Here is a 17176-nt window from a genome sequence, read left to right as displayed (position 1 = left end):
CCAGCAAGCATTCTGTGCCATCCAACACCTACTTTGTTTTACCCTTTATTCACATGAACCACCAAAGGGCATTTTAATCTATGACTAATTTCCTTCAATGTGAAAAAATCAAGTCTTCAGGCAGGGAAAAAAATATTTTGCTTCTTTTAAAAAACACGTTGGTGTGACAGGCAGGCAGTTACCTACCCATGGCTTGAAACACCCACAGTTTCCTAAAATAACAACAAAAGGTCTTCAGCTTTTCAAATGTGTCAAACCTAGAAAATGTCATGTGCTTTACTCTCAGCACCAGGGAGTTACAACCATTCAGCATTTTCAAGGCAATTAAAGATAAATCTAAATTAAAAGACAACAACAGTTGGGTTTTACCAATTTTATTTCTAGACTTTAGATTTTTTTGCTGGAAACTTGTCTGTTACAGGTCTGTTGGTGAAAATGTGCATTTCAGACCAGTGATGCCAATAAGTACAATATAAAAATGTACAAATCTGAATTCCTTTTGCTTACTACAGATTGTTATAATAATGTGACAAATAAAGCATCTCTGTTGGCACGTGAACCCACTTATCTGGATTTGGCCTTTTTCAGTACATACAATATTTCAAAAAAATTTGCAGTACACACTACCACTCAGTGTAACACATAATAAAACCAACAAGCACTAAACTCAGTAATCATGTTTGGTTCAGAGACACAGAGATGCCACAAACAGAAGTGTTTTATGAGGTAAGCAGTAAGAAATGTTCCTGAAATTTGGACAGAATGTATCCAGTCCTCCTGGGTCCTGCGACTGCTAGTAGCATTGCAATGCTTATTTATGCACTATGTAGGATCTTAACTGCATTTGCCTCAAAATGAGTTCTAATTCTGTTTTGGTTTAGCAGCATACAGGCAACAGCTAGATTATTCTTCAGCATACAACTCTGTTAGCTGGCTTATTTATGAGATTTACAGGCTTTTTTTAAATTAGCATTATGCTATAATTATTTAAAAAAAAAAACCAACAAAACAAACAAAAACCCCTAGTATATCATAACAGATTAAACACACAAAATACTTAGAGTTCCAGAAGATAACCTATCATACCAAATGATGTGTCCTAGCTGAGGGAGAACCACATCAGGTGGCACACAAGAGTTATATTATAATGCACCTTTCATATATCAATGTGGCTAGTAACACAACTTAAAACTACTATGATAATAAACCCCAGATCAGACAAAGTATCCAGCTTTATAAAATGCATAACAAAAAAAAAAAAAAAACCAAAAACCAAAAACCAAAACAAAACAAAAAAAAAAACCAAAAAACAACCAACCCTTGACATAAATTGATCTTCTGAAATGTCTGCTAGTTTTTAAATTAATGCAGAGACCCATTCAGAGTAACGTTCGATGCATTTCCGTTTGCAGTAGAACTATGAGGCACTGTAAGAACATCAAAACCTGGTCTAGACACGGGTAAGTGAAGTATGAGGTATTGTGAAACAGGAACCTTTTTTGGAATAGAGCAGTAATCACATTAAGTAAAAATTGATCACATAAAAAATCTACCAAAAAAAATGTCAATAATATAATTTTCTATGAGAAAATTAAAACCTATTACATGGCAGTATATGACATTGTATAACAAAAAAAAAAAAAAACTGATCCACAAAATAGCAGCAAAACACAATGACAAAGATACAGAAAAGCAATGTTAATTTTTTTTCAAACCATGCTGGGAATTTATCCATAGCAGCTCAATAAAAACGGAGCATCCACTCCTTTTCTTTTGTCTTTTTCTTTTTTTTTTATCTTTTGAATTTTTTATCTTTTTTCCTTTTTTTTCTTCTTTTTTGTTGTTGTGGTTTTTTTTTTTTACAATCAACACCTTAGCGGCAGTTTTCTCACATACATTTCACCATCACATTCTCCTCGAGCATCGACTTCAACAGCTATGTCCACGTCCCTTCAGCTACTTTCTAAAATAATAATAAAAAGATACATAGCCAAGATGTGCAAATTTTCTATTCGTAGCTAAATTAAAAAAAAAACAAAAAACAAAAAACGGGGCATATTCTGGAATTAAAACTTCTTTCAAGTACTCCAATTTTCATATCTATTAACTATGGCGTTTTTTCATGGTTAGACTGCTTTTGAAAATGTATAGGAAGGGGCCAAATAGACTGCCTGGTTTTGGGTTTGTTCTTTGAAGCGTGTCCTTTTTTTGCTTTAATAAGCTGGGTTAAAACTGCAACATCAAGGGTAGAAAGATTTTCTTTTTCAAAAGGGGCGATTGCATTAATTTACAAATCATACTGGCCTTACGAACATCCTCTGCAATAAATATTCTTTTTAGCCTTAACTATAAATTATATATTTTAGTGTTTAAAAACCTTCAGTTGTAAAAACATCTAGCGATAATCCTTAAAACTATGTGTCCTATATGTGAACCTTTAAGGCCCCTAATTTATAAAGATGAGTTGGCACCAAAGGATTCTAAACTCCAAACTTTTCTATAGAAAAGGAAAGGAAGATATCCTGGCAATTTGTGAATGCAATTTTCTCTCACTGGAACACAACCTTCGGAAAAAAAGAATCACCTCTCCTCTAACACCATAGTTAAATGCACTTGCTTTGCAATTCCAAGTTTGCCAACAAGCACTTTATATATTTCCAAACCATTCCATTAAAAAAAACAAACAAACAAAAAAAAATTCCCACACAATAAAAGAATGTATTTCCTATATCTAATGGACTGAAAGTGCTTTGAATGGAATGGTTTTAGAATATTACAAACGAACAAAAAAAAAAAAAAAAAAAGACTGAACTGTGGATTGAACCTGACCATAATTAGGCTGAATATCTGTGGGGTCAGAACAGCATTTTTACACAGGTAACTACAAAAATAGGAAGATTACAAAAATATAATATATTATGTCACTATTTCGGTTTCTCTTTATAATAGGGTCCTGTATGAGTAGTACATTGGCCTTTCCCAACCACGCTAAGCTGGAACCCTACAAATGCCTCAATGCACAGGCAATCCACAGGCACAAAAAAAAAAAAAAAGATTAACATATAATAATGCTGCATACTAATATACACTAACTTATGGGTTACGTTAACCATTTATAAGGTGAAGAGGATAAAAAAAAACCTAAGGAAATAAAATAAACATTTACAGATGAATTATAAAGTGACTAAATGCATAAGCAAGCAAGATACAGAAAAGCCTAGAACTGCGTTAAAGCTATGCTTTTTAAAGAAAAAGAATATTTCATTTACTATCTAAAAAAAAAACACCCTCTTCTACTTTAAAAATGGTTGGTTGGTTTGTTTTATATGTAAGAAATCAAATCTAATACCTCCCCTGGAGACATTTCGTGTGTTAATGCCTATTTTTACAACATACAGACAAGAACACTTTAATATAAAAACTAGTTGATTATTATTGTATAAAATCCTCTATTTTTGTAGCACAAACCCCTGGGGGTAATGCAAATACTATTTTTTCTTTTTTTAAGACAGTTTTTGGGGTATTTTTTGTTTATTTGTTTGTTTGAAGTCACAGATGGAAGGGAGACAGAGCAAGAAAAAATATAACAAGACTGGTTTTCCCTTCTGGTATAAAAATGTCCTGGAGAAAAGGGTTTCTGGGGGGGAGATCCTGATGCCGATTCCTTCTCAGATGCCCTTTCTTTGTCTGCTTTTCTTGCCAAGCAAATCCATTTAGGAAGTCCTCTTTAAATGTTCACGTCTCGCACATCAGTAGGTGTGCAGGAGAGGTCTGCTTCGTCCTCTACAGTCTTTGTTTCTGAGGATACGTTGTGCTGCTGTGCCTGGCGTAGACTGGACTCCAGGAGGGACTCAATCTGTTCTTGGCAGGCTCGTAAACAATCCTGCAGGAGGGTGCAATGGAAGGGGTGGGGGAGAGAGAGAGAGAGAGAGACCCAAGAGTCCTTTAGAAAGATCACAGGCCAAAACACCGGTTTCTTGACACAGCAAGAGAAATGTCACCAGGTTATCTAGGAGAGCAGCAGGCTGGAAGGGAGGGTGGGAAGACTAGAAGCACCCAACAGTGAAAAGACTGGCTGAGCAAGCCTGTTGTTTTGCAGATTGTACCTTGCACTGCTGCTTTTCTGCCTGTGCTCTTTACAGTTCTCTACAAGCCCACTGCTCACAACTGTGATGATTTCTACTTTTACCCCAAAAACCCTTCAGCAGCAGAGTCTGCTAGAAGCGATGCTCACCAGCAGTTACTTTCTTCCCAAGGCTAAATTCCCATGATAGAAATGCCATATATATATTTTGAGATTGCCTGCCAGCTGCTGCAATGTCCAGCTGTGGGGCAGCTGATAAATTCCTAACCCTGAAAGCATCTCCAGAGATGGACAGGACCATCAGACCCCAAAAGGGAGAGGTCTCTCAGGAGCACCACAAAACCTCCCTAACCATGCGCTACCAAGCCCATCCAAACTTCCTGTGCACTACCACAACCACCTGGAAATCTCAGTCAGGGTGAGACATTTTCCTCTCACTTCCAAAGTGCTTTCTCCAAGCTGGATGTGCACACACTCCTCCTGAGGGTTCAGGAGGCTGCACAGGCCTCGCTGGAAATCAAAAAACCATAAAGAACTAAGGAAGATCCTGTCTGTGGTGGGGAAAGGCAACTTCCCCCAGGCATTATGCCACACCATGAGGAGAGATATCAGATTCCCAGCAACCAGAATTGGAGAAGGCCTTTCAGCTCAACCTGCACAGCCTCCTGCAGGCTGTGGAGCCCTGTACACCCACTGCAGTGACACACAAATGGTGCCCTAAACAGCCCAAACAATCCCACAGCATTCTGCCAAAACTTATCCAGCGTGCTGTTTACCCTTATCTTTGTAACAAACACGGTAAGCTTTTCCCCCCAACATCTTTAACTCTGTGTATGAAGGACTTTGAAGTTTCCTTTCAGCATTGCCTTTTCTGATTTAACCTATGACATGTGTTAGCCCTTGCGGTGAACCCAGTCTTCCATGATAAATTGCCGTCAAAAGTGTTAGGATGTGCATGACTGAGAATGAATGTTGTTTTCCTGAGAGGGTGACCTGCCTGCTGTTTTCTTTATTTCCCAGTTTCAATTCTGCCTTCATTCAGAGGCTTCTTGTGTGATCTACCAGCTTTTCACTGATTCCACTACCACAAGAATCTCCTCTGCCACCAATAAGGGCACATGGCATTTGGGGTAAAATAAGATTAGAAACCCAAGCAAACAATTCTCTGCAAGTCCTTTCTGAGAGAGAGGGAGGTTAATCCTACCTCTAAGCAGATCAGACCATCAGTTACAGCTCACTGAAAACACATAACCTATGACCTTTCCTGGTTTAAAGCCTAGTGTAATATTTCCTCTTGACAGAGACACACAGCGTTTTAAATGACAAAAAGAAACGCCTCATATCCTAAAGTCATCATGCCTTTGGCTCCTGCATACCTCTGGCCTCCACAATAAGGTCTCTATGAAGTCCCTGCACCCAGCCCTCCTCCAGATATGATGGATCAATCCTGACTGTAAGGCTCCCCCTTGGACCACAGACACAGTAAAGAGTCCACACCAGCACAGCTTTAGGTGTTCCTGGCTTTACAAAGCCAATTCTGGGGATAATTCTCTTTTAGCATGTTCAGTGGTCCAAACTGAAAGCATTTTTATTTTTCAGAGCAAAATGAATCCTCTTGGGTTTTGTTTTGGGGCTTTTTTTTCAGGTGGGAGTAGATTTGATGGTGAGTTTTGATGGGAACTTTGTGGGGTTTTTTTTTAGTCCTGACCATTTGCATATATCGTGTTTGAGCTCTGAAAACTAAAACCATTCAAAAGAATTTCTGTAAATACCTATTCTTCTCCCTCTGGAGTCCAGTTATGAATAATTACATTGGACTATGTAATTTAAAGGTACTTTTTGCCCACAAGATTTCTTTTTTCATTTAAAATTCTCACAGTGCAGCATGCTGTAACTGTTTTTTTAAAAACAATCTTTACAATATATTATGAACAGACTGTCTTAAGGTACAGTTGAATGAAATTTCTTTTTTACTCTTTAAGGCATTTTGTCCATGTCTTATTCACATGGCTATTAGATAGCTATTAGATAAATAGTTTGCCTGTAGGAATGCATTAGAGCTAGCAAAAAACAACTGCAAAACAAAAAATTCACTGTGAACAACCTCACCAAAGCTGTTTTCATTCTCAGTACTTCCCAACAACTGAAAAGCAAATACAAAACTTGTGCATTACTCTGATAACTTCTCCCAACAACTTTTCTGCTTCACTACCCAAATTTTCAATGCCCACAGTTTGTTCAAGGTCATAAACTCTTCCTGGATTAATTAAGCTCCTCAGTGAAAAAAGAAAAAAAAAAAAAAAAAAGACTTGCTAGCTTAACTGATGTGGTCAAATACCTTTAAGACACAGTGGACATGATCAGACTCCAGGGTCACACAGGAAAGGAAACAAACAACAACAAAAAAGGAACTGCTTGGAAATCCTTTGTTCCTGCCTGACCCGTTCTGGATAACAAGCACATGTTTGAAGGTGCCTCTGAGAAGGGGCAGGCAGGAGGCGAATTCCAGTGCACTAACAGACAGCATGGAGACCCAATCTAATCTAGTTCAGCAAATTTCTGGCCTGGAAATGAATGTCAGGTAAAATTCCATCTGTTTGGATGATGGGGTCAAGAATAGAATGATGGAAGACAGCCCAAGACTTCTAATTGTGATTATCTGACTTCTAATTACCCCTGATCAAAGGCAAAATGGGAAATTGGACTCCTACCAACATATAAACATGAACCATAAAGGAATTCCAATCAGGTGATATTCATTTTACTTTAGATTCAGCTCTCTTTGAGACTAAAGGTAAAAAAGTGTAATTATGTAACCTGAAATCCAACAGACCTGTGCTCCAGCTAACAGATCATCTGGGGGAACACCAGATCTGCTCTTAACATTCCAAAACTATCCAATGTAAAGCCTGTTCCCTGACAAGGGGAACCATCACTGGTTCCATACAAATCCTAGTGAAATGGGATAGCAGGAATGGCATTTGATACCATGGGTTACACAGACGGGTATTTTGGGAAAGTCTCCCTGCAGGGGAATCATGCTCTGTATGAAACCAAGCAGATTCCTCTCCCAGAACAACTGCAGTGGAAGTTGCTGTTCCCTTATTCCACTCCAAACACAACAATATACCTGTGCATAGACAGAACTTTGTGATGCTAATTTTCTGTAGCAATCCATACAAAATCCTTATTTCTACCTAACGTGAATATATTTAACACTGGAAGCTGGAGGGGACTTACTCCCTTTTCAAGCTGCTAACCAAGCCCAGGTCAGACAGATTGTGGTCTTGCAATGACTCAGGGCAATTAAAATGAAATAATAAAAAAAAATCCTCTTTTCTTGCTAAAGCAACTTTGTTTTCTTTTTCAAGAGCTCTGTCATCAACTAAGTCAAGTCACATAAGGACAGGCTGTTGTTCTGCATGTGAGAGAACCCACTTCAGTGCCCAGTATCAGGAATGGTTAAATCATCTTGCTTGAATCAAGATGCTGCCTGGACAGATAGCAAGCATTTTCCCTCAGTACCTGCTTCAAACACCTCACCCTGGACAGTGGCCAACCCACACTGGAATTATCTGCACTGTTCACAAACTGACTAAAAGCATCACACATGCATACCAAACTGAGCAGCCCATGAGTTCAGCATTTCGTAGAGTATTCAGCATTTTGGGTGCTTAGAGCATTTAACACTTCCACACTGAATTACTTCAGCTGCAGTGATGTAAGTGGCAAAAAGAACGTGCTCAATACTGAGGCACTGTTCAGGTGATAACACAAAATAACAAGCTGAGATACTGCATTTTTCAGCAACTGTTTCATGCAGTCTATCAAAAGTAAAACATTCATTTGACAATAATTAATTGCAATGAAATTGCTCGATCCCGTCAACAAAGCCCAATTACACAAACCCAGTTTTGCAGCGGCTGGACTGGGATAGTTTTCTATGCATTTAAATTATTAACATGGAAAATAATTTAACAGCATCTCCAAGATTCTGCTCCTAACCACAGAGTTGTCTTTATTTGACTCATTGTCCAGCTCTTGGAGACCTCACAAGAACCTTTTTAAAGCATCTATTTATTGGTCTTCCACATTGTTACAAAACAAAGCTCAACTCTGCCCCAACTTCACACACCATTATGACATGGATCATTGACTTTAGGTCTTCCTTGTAGGCTCCCTTCCTGGCCCATTCACTCATGAAAGGTTTATTGCTCACTAGTTACTGATGTGCATCTCCTGGAAGCTGCAGGGCAAAATGAAGGGTCCTGTGAGGACCATCTACCTTGTCAGAAAGTCGTGGGACAAGCACTCGTTCCAAAAAGGAATTCAATACCAGCTACTGTGAAGGTCTAGCACGTAATAAACCAAATTAGATCATTAGAACTCTTTTAAGAAGAGCTTTTTCACACCACTTGGCACAATAAAAGGCCTCAAGAATGGTCAAAGATAAGGTCAGAGTTACCACAAGGTCTCAGCAACTGTTTCCTGGCCTTATTCCCCAAGTTTTGTTTTACAGGGGCTCCTGGTTTAATTACCCCAGCCAAACGCAGCCTCTGCCACATCCCAAGTCGGGGCAGGGCCTCCTCCTGTCCCAAACACCAGAGCTGGATGTGCCATTCCCAACCGGGCATCACAGATCATCACAGTGGGCATCACAACAGCCAAACAAGCAGGCTGGGCACACGAGAACACACTGAGAACCCCCACTCTGAGGCTTGACCTTTCCCAAGATCTACTGTCAGATTAGCTCCCATGCAGGCATTCATTCTTAAAAACCCTTAATGCAGGAGATCAACCGAGAGGAAGAGTCACTTACCGGATCACATTTGATAACTTGTGATAGGAAATGTGTGAGGCATTGATAGGAGAGGAAAGTGTTAGTGTTCCCCAGATGCAGGCCTTGCACAGCTGCTACCACGCTGCCAGCTGCGATCATGGAGGGTGGGTTTGAAATAAATTTAATATCTGTATGAAGAAAGGAGAGAAAAAAAAAAAAAGAAAAAAAAAAGAAAAAAAAAAGACTGAAATGATTGCTTTAGGAGAAGCCTGTCCATACACATACACTCTTTGTAGCAGCATGGCTTTCAGCTGCCAACTATTGCATCCAAAAAGGCAGTGAAAATGGCGAGCAGAAAGGTGCCTCCTGCTGTAAAACTCTCACAGGTCCAAACCTGCAAACACTTATCCACATGAGCAACTGCTCTGCAGAGAGTGGCCCTTCCTAGCACTGGGCCTGGGAGGCCATTCATCACTTGGAAGTACTTTTATCATGAGCAGGGCCCCTGTTTGTCCAGGTTTAAATACTTTGCTCCTGTGAATAATGCCAGGGGGGGTCAATGGCACTGCACATCTGAGAAAACCTGTTCACATCCTGCAGTGTTTTGCATGGTCAGATCCAAGGTGCACTCTAACAACGAGTCCTGGGCCCCTTTAAAGCAGAAACCTTTGCTCTGACACTCAAAGGAATATTGCTTTAATGAACAACAACATCGACAAAAAGAAAGAAAAGAGAAAGACTGCTTAACCCTGTCAGGAGGCAGATAATCCATATTTAAATTAAGGTTTCATCTTAAAAATGCTTTGTCTCAACCTAGTCTCTTGTCAGTGGCTGCCATCCATCCTGGCAACAGGGATTTAATGTAAATGTGGCATAACTAAGTGACGGGGGTCCCAAGAATTGGCGGACAATCAGTTACATTCTGATGTGACACCATGCTGACAAGAGGCTGGGCCCCCTTCCAGACTGCATTGCTGTAGGTCTCTCCACAAAGCCACTCCCAGGATCCCTTAAGGGGCTATCTCTGCCATTTAGCATGTTTTTCCTTTGGGTTTGTTTGGTTTGGTTTGAGTTTTTCTAGTTTTTTTAATAATAATGATAATAGTCTTCATTTTAATGATAAGACTCTTTTCTACTGAGCAGGAATGCATTTGATCTGTGGCAGTGAACACCTTGGAGGAGAACCAGGACAAAGGAAGCAAGTGGCACAAGTCAAGGTCCAGTTTTGTGAGGGAGAAAGGGAAACACCACAATGCACACCAGAACCTGAGATACATTCCTTTGGCTTTTATCAGAATACGACTTCCTCTGGGTTGGAAAAATATAAACCATCTGTCAAACCCCTGAATGAAATCAAAGGAATGGACAGCTTAGAGGGCTCAGTGGAACTGTTTAAGTATTAAATCATGCATCTCCTTTATTATGATAAAATAACTTTTGTGTAAATGTTTTACCAGTGGAACTAAAGCCTTCAGGACTCCATGGAAGTCCTGGCTCTGAATCTGTTTATTCAGACACCTCTGACACTCCACTGTGGCCTTGGCCAATACCCACCTTCAAAGGGGCACTTGGCCCAGCATCCTGCAAACCTCCTAAGCTAAACTGATACACAAAATTCTGGCCAGGCTTTGAGGATGCACTGCCAGCAAAAAGGCAAGCTTGAGCAAAAGTCAATCTCGTTTATGTTAAAATAAACACATCAAAATAAATTTGGTTTGCCCCCTTCGCCTAACCTGCCTGTTTCCAGGCAGATATAAACACACCCACCTTCTAGCAAGCTGCTGTCATTCCCCCCCCCAAAAAACCCCTCTGCCACTCCAAAGCCAGTCCTGAACTGAAATACTGACACAGAACTGCAGGTGGACTTTGGAAACGGGGGATTCCCAGCAGGGATCCCACCAGGATGGGGCTGCTCTCAGAGGGGTAGAGTGGCAGTGCCTTCCCGACCCTGTTTACGATGCTCCACAAACAGGACATGACCAAAATGTGTCACTTTAATGAGCCCGTCCTGACAGGATCACGTTTGGGATTAATATTTGTGTTCTTCTTTTAAATGGAGCAGTAAACAAGAACATGAATTCATAGTCACACCCTCATTCTTTCCAAGGTGGAAAAGTGATAATGAAGTTTAAATGACCAGTTTGTGTCTGTCCCTATAACCACTCCAGACAAGCAGCATGGACTGCCTTTTTGTTGCAACTCAACAAGGAATTATTTGTGGCAGAGGCCACTAATTTCAGCATATTAATCAGGGGGCCCCTCTCGCCTGTAATTGGATGCCCCCAAGTGAAGAGTGTGGCATCATTGTCAGCCTCCATCGCCTCATCTTGCGCTATTGAGCACTCAGGAACAAGGGGGCTTCGGTGAGATGAATTAGACCTGACACAGCCACAATGGGGTAGGGGGCCCCATCAATTGAAGCACACATCCCCAGTAGCCTATCTGAGACTTCATCCAAAAAGAATAAACAACTTCAGCGTTGTTAAAAAGAGAGAGAGGGAGAGAGAGAGGAGGGGGAGGAGAGAGAAGAATGCCAGCCACCCTGAAGGGAGGACAAAGCAGGCATATAGGCGCTGCAGCGCTTTAAAAAAAATTCCTAACAAGGCGAGTCACCCCTTTTCCTTTTTAAATGGAGCAGCAATTCCATCCGTCTGGAGAGCTGGGGGCTATGAATGAAAATCTTTTCATTGAGGCAAATCAAAACTGTGAACATAAATCACTTGCTGCAAGATGCAACAGGTTCCAACTGGTCACATACCTTGAGACTTCCAATTTTATAAAGGCCAGAGAATGGGAGAATTGTAACGTGCTCATTTCAAAGGGAGATCTTTCTTTCTCCTTTGAAGAGGTCCAAAGCAATAACAATAATAACAGCAGCAGCAGCAATAATAATAATAATAATAATAATAATAATAATAATAATAATAATAATAATAATAATAATAATAATAATAATAATAATAGAAAGGAGCCTGGTATGTTTTGATAACCAGAGGAACATCATGCAATGCTGAAGCTCCAGTATTTGTTGCCATTCATTGTTATGCTTGTATAGAGCTGCAGTTCTCCCTCAACACCGGTCTTAACTTGGGCCAAAAGAGGCCTGCTTCCTTTTGAGCTCTCCCTGCCTTGCTCTGCTATGCCAAAGTCCCATTCATTAAGCTCAATTATGTGTTAACTTCAAACAAGCCCTGGTAATTTTTTTTTCTTTTCTCTTTTTTTTTTTTTTCTTTTTCGCTTTTTCTCCCAAACCTACCACAGCACAAAGGCATCCTTTGGTGAAAATGGATTTTTCAAAACCAAACCAAATCAAACAAATCCACTTCTACTTCTACTAACCAGACAACTTGAGAGGGAGCCTAGGAGGAATTCCCCTCAACTTCACCTTGCAGCGTAACCTTCTTTTTCTGGAGCAAACACATACACACTCATCTACAAACACTTCCACAGGCTTCACCTTGGTAAGCCAACTGGCCAAGAGTTTGTTTTCTAAGCAAGCATTATTTTGCAGTCTCTTCACAGGAGAACCTCCTTTACAGAAGAGGACACAGGCAGAGGAGAGACTGCACATGCCCCTGAGGCCACTTAAGCAAGCTGTCAGTGTTTCCAGTGGACTTTGGATCAGGCCCCACAGCATCCAGGCAGCACAAGGCATTTGCAGTCCATCTAGGTTCGTTTTGGCAAGGGGAAATGCAGCACAACCCAGCAACAGCAAAGCAAAGTCCAGATGCTGCTTAAGCCACATGTGATCTTCACTAGCCAACAAAGAAGTCATGAGAAAAGCAAAAGGTAGAGAAACCCCTGACATCCAAAAATAACAATAAAAACACAGAGCCTAGTGGCAGCCTTCCTGAGCGCTCCTTCCCCAGGCAATATTCCCAACTCCAGTAGGGAGCTGAAGAGGGCCCCAACTGGTGAGCTCAGCACTGTTTTTTTTAAAAGCTCAGTAAAACTCCCAGAACATGGTTCTCATTTACTGATCCATTCTCCAGCTGTGGTGTGTAGCAGTGTTAAATAAAGGCTCTGGATGTGCTTCCTAAAAGAAACATAACAACACCGACAGTAGATCAAAGTACTGGACTCTTAGCAAGTCTCCAACCTTTGAACTACTCTTGCTTTCATCCCTGTCATTGCCAACACAACAACCTAGGTTAAACATCCCCACATCCAAAGGGGAGCCCGGGTGGCCATTCTTTTTAGCTCCAAACTTAGCAAATCATGCCTCCAGAGTCACAGCAGCCTCGTATCTGGTAGAACCTGGCACATGGAGGGACACACTGGACTTTCCCAAAATGTTGCTGCCGGTGGTTTGAAGGTTGTGGCGCTCCCAGCACCAAGCATTTCTCCAGGCAATCTCACCTACGAGCTGCCCCTCACGCTGATTTTGGGCCCAAGATGAAGAGCAACACCAGTGTTTACAAACTTCTCTTTTATGGCTTGGTCGTTCTACCTTTAGGCCTCGCAGCGGGGCCGGTTCTGTCAAATTTTTTTTTTTTTTGAACTTTTTTTTTTTTTTTTTTTTTTTGGTTCCTTCTGAGCGCCTGCCATCTTCCTTCAACCTTTCCATACCAAATCCAGCCTCTGGAAACACAAGGCCAGACGGCACTAGCGGGTGCCACCGGCCGGCCGCGCGTCCGTCCCGCCGAGGTTTCGGAGCGTGGATACCACGGCTCCTTGGCGTCTTTGGAGGCCGGCCCTGCTCATGGCTCCAGCACAGCACGTGGTCACGAGGGTGCAGATGGCAGCGGCTCGGTCCTGTGCCAGGAAAAGCCTCCGTGCCGCGTGGCCCTCCTCCAATCCACCGGCCACCGAGGAGGGAGCGGGGGGAAGAGGCAGTGTGAAGAGGGAAGGTTTAAAACCCCCCACGCGGTGCCATTCACAGGGAAAATCTCCCTCTGCCTTTAAAAACTCGTCCTAAAGAATGAATCCGCACAGGGAGGGATTCCCCGCAAGGGCAGTGAGCCTTTTGCAGCCCCCACACCAACCCGGCGTGGGGAGGCCAGGAAACCACGCCGCGCCGAGCTACAGAGAGCGGTGGGGCGGGGGGTGGATCCCTCTCCCTCCCTGACATCCGCACAAAACTCCGACTCAGAAGCGAAACATCTTCTGAAAAGAAAAACTTACCTCTGGCAAAGTAATCCACCTTCTGCAAACAAGGGGCAATAATCGGGGCTTAAACTACCTCCCCGCAGCTCTGCGAGCGCGCCTGAGACCAACAGCTACGGGAAGCCTTACAAGCCAGGGGGTGGGCGCGTGTCGGGGAGCAACGCGCTTTGCGCAACGTGCAGGGCTCATACCTGTAGCGCACAGAGCCACAAAAGTCTGAGCATGTTTACGGATGATCTGCTTGGTGTCCTCTGCCAGAGGCATTTTAGTAAGGAAATGTTCAATGAAATCGTGGGGGGTCATTGCAGCCAGATTCCATTTCAGCTTATTCACCAGCAGTAGCTCCATTTGCTGCAAAGAGAAGAGAGGTACGGGAAGGGGGAAGGAGAGAAGAGGAAGAAGGGGGGGTGGGGGAAGCGTGGTTAGAGCCGCTCGCACACGGTGCCGGGGCGCAGCGGCAGCGCCGTGCCGGGCTCGGGGCGGGCTGCGGGGGTCCCCCCGCGCCGGGGCAGAGCCCGCCGGGGCCGGCAGGGGGAGCCCGCGGGCCGCCCAGCGCCGGGCCGGCAGCGCGGGGGGAGCCCGGTCCGCTCCCGATCCCATCCCGGCCCTGTCCCGGCCCCATCCCGGCCCGCCGCCGCATCCGCAGCTCCCGCCCGCCGCTTCCGAACGCGCGGCGTTGCCGTTATTTTATTTTTTTTTTCTGTATTTTTAATATCTATTTTTTTAATGTTTGTTTCGATTTTTTTTTTTTTATTATTCTTGGAAGTGATTGAACGTGAAATTACCAGTAATTCGTCGGGTCTAATGGAGTTATCTGTATAAATGCACAGTTTTTCTGCGGTCAGAGGAATAGTTTCCTTCATTTTTGAAGCCACAAACATGCAGGTAGCTCCGAGCAATTGCAATCGGCTTTTCTTGAGGGGTTCAAACGACAAAAATCTGTCCAAATAATTCATAGCCAAGGGGAAAACTTCCTCTTCACACTTCTGCTCCTCGCAAACCTGCAAGAAGGAGAGAGATCGTTGAAGAATAATTTAATTGAGGCGAAAGACAGGCTTGTCCCGTTGCTCTCGCCCTCTCTCCTCCCTCACCCCCAGGCTTTGAAGGGCAAGGTTGAAGAAGGCGACGAGGAGGAACGCAGTTGGGGAAAATGGATAAATATGGGAAAAGCAGCGGCATCAAAGAAAATGAAAGTCACGAGTGACAAAGTGGGGGGAAATGTTGCGTTAGAAACCCGCAGGCGATTCATGGCAAAAGGGGAGGAGGGTAATCGAAGAAGAGGTCTGTGCCCAGTTTTTCAGCCCCTAAGAACAAATTTTTAAAAAGGGGAGAAGACAGAAAGCGGAGGAAAATGCAAACCCCCGTGGTCGGTAACGGGGTGCAGAGCCGGGCTCGGCCCCGGATTTATTTATTTCGCTTTTATTTTTTCATCTAATTTGCCGTTGTGCTGCCGATTCCCCTCCGGTCGAGACACAAAGGTGGCGTCCAGCCTCATTTCCCCAGACGTCATCTTTTCAAAAAATATTTAAAAATATTTAAAAAATTATTCGAGCGCTCAAAAAAGGCTGAAAATGAAGCGGCGGGGGTCCTTTACCGAGCCCCGTGCCTCTGGTCCTGCTGGGGGGCTCCAGGAGGATCCCCCGAAGTGAAATCCACCGCCTCCCTCTCTCGCCCTGCAGCACAGCCGGGCGCGACATTTCCCAGAGCAAGGCAGGGCGCTGCGGTTTCAAAAATTAATTAAAAATACATCGCGGGCACACAGGGCTTCCGAAAAGGCATGAAAATGTAGCCCAGCTCCTGGGGCTCCCTCTGGGAGCCCCCCCAGACGTGTCTCGCCAAGGACCAGGCCCTTTCCAACTGGTTTTTCCCAGGCGACCTTGCCGCTCGCTGCCGCAGCACAAGCGTGCCTTTGAGGGGTGACCGCAGCTCCAGCCTCTCTTCACGCTGAACAAAGAAACTTTCACCCTGCAACTCCCCCCAGAAATGCCGGAGCCCCTCCGGCCGGTCCCCCTGCCCGCAGCCCCAGCGGGGTCCCCCGGCCCCCGACCTTCCTCCCCCGGCCCCTTCCCCCGCTCCCCCCCGCCACACACACACCCTTGGCTTTGCTCCCCCGGACTTTCTTCGTTTTTCTCCCGATTAATAAACACTTTTGCTTTGCAAATAAAAGAACAAAGATGGCGCATAATACTGGCACGGGCAGCCGCTTGCATACGTGTACAAGGATATTAATTTAAAATAAAATCCCCAGAAAACACGGGCTGGCAGGGGCTGGCGGCGGCCCCGCGCGGCCGGGGGTTCGGCGGCCGGGCCGGAGCCGCTCCCCGCCGGGCCGGGGGAGCCCCGAGCCGGCTCTGCCCCGGCTCCCCGCGCCGGCACCGCCTCGCCCCGACGGCCGGAAAAGGTGCCGGGCACCCCCCGACCCCCGGGGGCACCGGGCGGGGGGGGGGCTCGTCCGCCGCCCCTCGGCGCCGGGACCCGGCTGCGGCAGCGGGGACGCGGAGCCGGCGGGCACCGCCACCTCGGGCCGCTTCCCCTCGCTCCACGCGGGCGTCTCCGAGGGCAGGCAACGTGTGCCGCGCCGGGGAAGCGATCCCGGGGGAAAGGGAGGGGGGGCAGGAGATGGGGCAGCGGCTCCCCGGATTAATTCGTTTCGGTGCCGGAGCTTGCAAGGAAAAAGTCCCCGAAAGATACAAACCTCCAGCATCCAAGTGGCAACTATTTTCCTCATATATGGCAAGATTTCTTTCTGCACGCACTTGAAGTAGGAGACGGAGGGCGAGCAGGTCTCCTCCGCCTTCAGCATTGTCTGCAGCACCCTGTCATTGAGGAGGTTGGCATCCAGGTAGGCTCGTCGGATGGTCTCCACTTCGCAGCACAGCAGCTGATGTTCCATGTCTGCCTTCGTCGCCTCGAGTCAGTTCTCTGCAGCAGGACTGAGTCAGTCGCTCGCTTGCTCTCTCTCTTCCCCTTCCAGGAGTCCCTTGGATGCTGCTTCTGCTACTGCCGCTACAGCCCTCTGGAGGCTGAAAAACTTTCTAACTTCCAACAAAACTCCTGGTGTAGTCCCTGTGACGTTACTGTTGTTAAGCAGAGATCAAAGCACGAGAGAGAATGAGAAAGAGAGAGAGAGAGCCAAAAGCAAGGGGCAGAGCCCTAAAGCCATCCCATAGGCTTCAAGTCCTTCCCCTTTGCTTAGCTTATAGAGA

General features: G+C 44.6%; 1 protein-coding gene across 2 annotated transcripts; it reads right to left on the bottom strand.

Annotated features, from left to right (window-relative positions):
* Positions 1-2064: 2064 nt before the first annotated feature.
* CCND1 (cyclin D1) lies at positions 2065-16971 on the bottom strand. Of its 2 annotated transcripts, none has more exons than XM_084207838.1 (5): positions 16666-16971; positions 14756-14971; positions 14162-14321; positions 8904-9052; positions 2065-3883 (listed from the first exon to the last, which is right to left on the bottom strand). In XM_084207838.1, exons 1-5 carry the CDS (start codon positions 16861-16863, stop codon positions 3728-3730), a joined length of 879 nt encoding a protein of 292 aa, XP_084063964.1. In that variant the 5' UTR covers positions 16864-16971; the 3' UTR covers positions 2065-3727. The 2 variants fall into 2 exon arrangements, with proteins under 2 accessions (XP_084063964.1, XP_084063965.1); XM_084207839.1 differs by lacking the exon at positions 16666-16971 and adding an exon at positions 15847-15908.
* Positions 16972-17176: the final 205 nt, after the last annotated feature.

This window comes from Fringilla coelebs (assembly GCF_963513975.1).
Source record: "Fringilla coelebs genome assembly, chromosome: 6".
NCBI lineage: Eukaryota > Metazoa > Chordata > Aves > Passeriformes > Fringillidae > Fringilla > Fringilla coelebs.
Note: the sequence above shows the minus strand (reverse complement) of the source record. Positions and strands in the feature narration are given on the sequence as shown.